This window comes from Cajanus cajan, chromosome 5 (assembly GCF_000230855.2).
Source record: "Cajanus cajan strain Asha chromosome 5, NIPB_CcT2T_4, whole genome shotgun sequence".
NCBI classification, from domain to species: Eukaryota; Viridiplantae; Streptophyta; class Magnoliopsida; order Fabales; family Fabaceae; genus Cajanus; species Cajanus cajan.
In genome coordinates, this window is record NC_138521.1 from 56252946 (window position 1) to 56256412 (window position 3467).

Sequence of the window (3467 nt, forward strand, 5' to 3'; positions counted from 1 at the left end):
ATACACTATTTTATTTTTTTTGAACAATTTTTTTTTATTATAAAAAAATGATTACATTACAGTGAAATATTATAATTTTTCTAACATATTGTAGATCTCACTCAAGTGGTAATCAATCTCCTAGAAGGTCGAGTCCAGAGACTTTTTTTTTTTTTTTCTTCTCATTTGTAACCATTACAAATTTACAACGAGGTTTTTGTTTTATATTCTTTTACCTATTACATATTTATCCATTTCTCATACAATGAAATCCATTTTTCCTTTTGTAAGAAAAGAAACCTAACAGACGAATTCCCTTGCAAAATTAATTTCCCGCTCTTTCCCGCTTCCAAGTTTCAACTCTTTTAGTATTTCTTTATTTTTGTTTATCTGATCGGATATGCTATATTGGATTTGACAATAACCCTGAAACTTGCATTGGGATCTCAATGAACACTCGCGAAGCCACTTTAGTGGTCACGGCAACTGCCATTGGCGCCTTGGCCTCTGCAATTGGTTTCCGCTTCTTCTACCGACCCCAGATGCACGCCAAATCCTCGCAAAACGGCACCGTTTCATCTCCTCGGGACCCTTTTGACCCCTCCAAGCGCAAAGAGTAATTTTTTACCTCTCATGTTGAAAAAAAAATTACTTTTTTTTGTCTTAATTTTTTTTATTTTTTTATTTTATTTTATAGATATCTATCGTGGGATGACTATTTTATGGCAATTGCATTTTTGTCGGCTGAGAGGTCCAAAGATCCTAATAGGCAGGTAGGTCATGTTTCATTTCATTTTCCAGTTTCCTAATCGCCCCTTGCTTTTGGAATTTTTATTTAAATTGCGCTTTTGATGTTGTTAATGTTGCAGGTGGGGGCTTGTTTGGTGAGTCAAGATGGTATAATTCTTGGTAAGTTCATTAGGTTATCTTCTTCTATCTATTCACTTTCTTCTGTGAAACTCGGTTTTCTTACTTAATTTGCTTTTTCTTATGGAAGGAATTGGATATAACGGGTTTCCTAGAGGTTGTTCTGATGACAAGCTACCTTGGGCAAAGGTTGGTATTTAAGAGAATAAGATCTTATTTATTTAATTACCTTTTTGCTCTTATAAACTTTTCTTATAATTAAAATTTTTTCATTTTAATTCTTATATATATCGTTTTTTTCTTTTTAATTTCTATATTTTATAAATTTTACTTTTTTAACCTCTACAATAATAGAATTATACTATAAGTACAATAAAATTATGTAATAACTTATATAACATTATTTTTGTGTTTTCCTTTTAACATCATTAATAATATCTCTTTATAATAAATAAAGTGGTGGGGAAAAATATATACAAAAGTGATATTATATAATTTTTATTGCAAGTGCAATATTACTCAATAATAGATACAGACTAAAAGAAAAAACATAAATGGAATGTATAGTGTAGAGACTACAACAGAAGGGTAATTAAACTTTTTTTTTTATTTATTGTTTAAGCATCCTCATTTAGAAATCTTTTATGTGTTTTCAGAAATCCAAGACTGGGAATCCTTTAGAGACAAAGTACCCGTAAGTGTTTGCTTTTGTCTCGTTGAAACCTTGATCATAAGTTTGTTTTGAAGATACGAGTTCTATGTTGTTCATTAAATCTTCTGTGTGGCTTGATAGTTGATAATGTTATTGCTGAATTTATTGTATTGTTTTCGTTAAACGTGATCTTGTTGACGATTTGTTTTTGCCTGCTTTAGATATGTTTGTCATGCAGAAGTAAATGCTATTCTTAACACTAATCATGCTTCTGCTGCTGGACAAGTGAGTTCCACTGCAGTCTAGTTAACATATTATTTACGTGTCTTAATTGAAAATATTTACTTATTGTTAATTTATTTATCATTTTCCTTCTGTAACTTTCATTTGGATAACATCATTGACACACACACTGAGCATTTCATTACTCACACCGTTTAGCACATAAAAGAAATTTCTTAAAGATTCCTTCCAAGTTATGAACATTTTTTTAACCACCTAATACTAGGAATTCCACTTTACTCTTGTTGAATCCATGCAGCGGCTATACGTGACCATGTTTCCGTGCAATGAATGTGCTAAGATCATAATCCAGGTTGGTAACCGTGTTCTGTTTGATGCATAATATTTTTGATGAACTATTTTACAGGTGACACCTGCAATTTTTTTAGTAAAGCATACAACTTTTATGGGAATGGTGCTCGCTGTCTTTAACCTGTTAATGAAATATAATCAATAAATCACCTCATCTATGCTAGTTCATTATCCTGTGAGGGCTGTTATGTATGCTGATTGCTGAATCAGGTATCATTTGTCATTATACTCAACTAGTAAGAAAAAAAGGCACTACATGCCTTCAGACTTCAAGTGAATAACAAGTTTTTTTAGTTAATTAATGAGTAATTTTTATTTATTTTTTAATAATGTACAATTTTTTATGGTAGTTAATTAAAAGATAAAATTAAAAAATAAATTGTGGACACCAAAAATTGGTATTGCCATTGTTATTAGTATAGATATGACTGTAAGCTGCCTTATGAGGGGGAATGTGAATGACAACTGCTCTATACTGATAAGTTGATTTATACAAATTTGGAGGAATCTTGGCACTACCACTACTAGTACATATTGTGGGGCATCTTTATCTTGCTATTCAATCTTAATAAGAGGGCATTATATATTAATTTCTTTTTTGCAGTCAGGGGTTTCTGAAATAATTTATTTTGTGGAGAAGAGATTAAAAAATTCAGATATTGCGTATACTGCCTCTCACAAGCTACTTTCATTGGCTGGTGTAAAGGTAACAGTTTCGTAAACTTTTGTACGTAAATAAATTATCGTCACGGTTCAATTGGTTTAGGGATACCTACCGATACTGATTCAATATAATTAACTTCTGCATTCATAGTTCCTTATATTTGTGTTTAATATCTCTAGCCAATCTGTAGAAGATATCGAGTATAGCTTTGATGTGAAGAATTTCCTTGAAATGCAGGTCAGGAAACATCAACCACTGATGAATGAAATTCATCTGAAGTTTGAGGAGTGATAGATCAAAGGATATGTTAGGAAATAGTAGCTGAAAGTTAATCATTAATTTTTAAAGTTATTTAAGAGTAAGTTTCTTTAATATTTTTAATTAATTGTTAGTTATGTTTTTTATGCATTTATTTATAACTAATATTAAATACAACAATTACTTAAGATAATTAACTTAATTTATGATAGAAATAATTAAAACAACTAAATTAATTACTTTTTTTTTAGTCTTGATGATTTATGTTGTTTATAATTGGAGGTAGTATTTTATGAGTAAAATTAAGATAGAATATAAGAAACTAGAAATTAGAAATAAACATTTTAGAAAATTTATTTTAAATGTGGTTTCAATAAATATTACAAGTTACTAAAATAATTGTGTTTATTAACCTTTATTGGTAAGGTCAAACAAATGTTTTAACTAATGAAA

General features: G+C 29.6%; 1 protein-coding gene across 1 annotated transcript; it reads left to right on the forward strand.

Annotated features, from left to right (window-relative positions):
- The first annotated feature begins 220 nt into the window (after window positions 1-220).
- On the forward strand, window positions 221-3164 carry LOC109809487 (Cytidine/deoxycytidylate deaminase family protein). Its single transcript, XM_020372818.3, has 9 exons — window positions 221-595; window positions 677-752; window positions 849-888; window positions 977-1035; window positions 1503-1540; window positions 1720-1783; window positions 2040-2093; window positions 2697-2798; window positions 2994-3164. The coding sequence occupies exons 1-9, from the start codon at window positions 429-431 to the stop codon at window positions 3045-3047; spliced, it is 654 nt and encodes a 217-aa protein (XP_020228407.1). The 5' UTR covers window positions 221-428; the 3' UTR covers window positions 3048-3164.
- Window positions 3165-3467: the final 303 nt, after the last annotated feature.

Bases quoted from the DNA above. Each gene is read 5' to 3' on its own strand.
- LOC109809487 (XM_020372818.3), top strand. From the start codon at position 429: ATGAACACTCGCGAAGCCACTTTAGTGGTCACGGCAACTGCCATTGGC. The intron at 753-848 runs GTAGGTCATGTT...TTAATGTTGCAG, and splicing joins CCAAAGATCCTAATAGGCAG to GTGGGGGCTTGTTTGGTGAG. The intron at 1,784-2,039 runs GTGAGTTCCACT...GAATCCATGCAG, and splicing joins ATGCTTCTGCTGCTGGACAA to CGGCTATACGTGACCATGTT.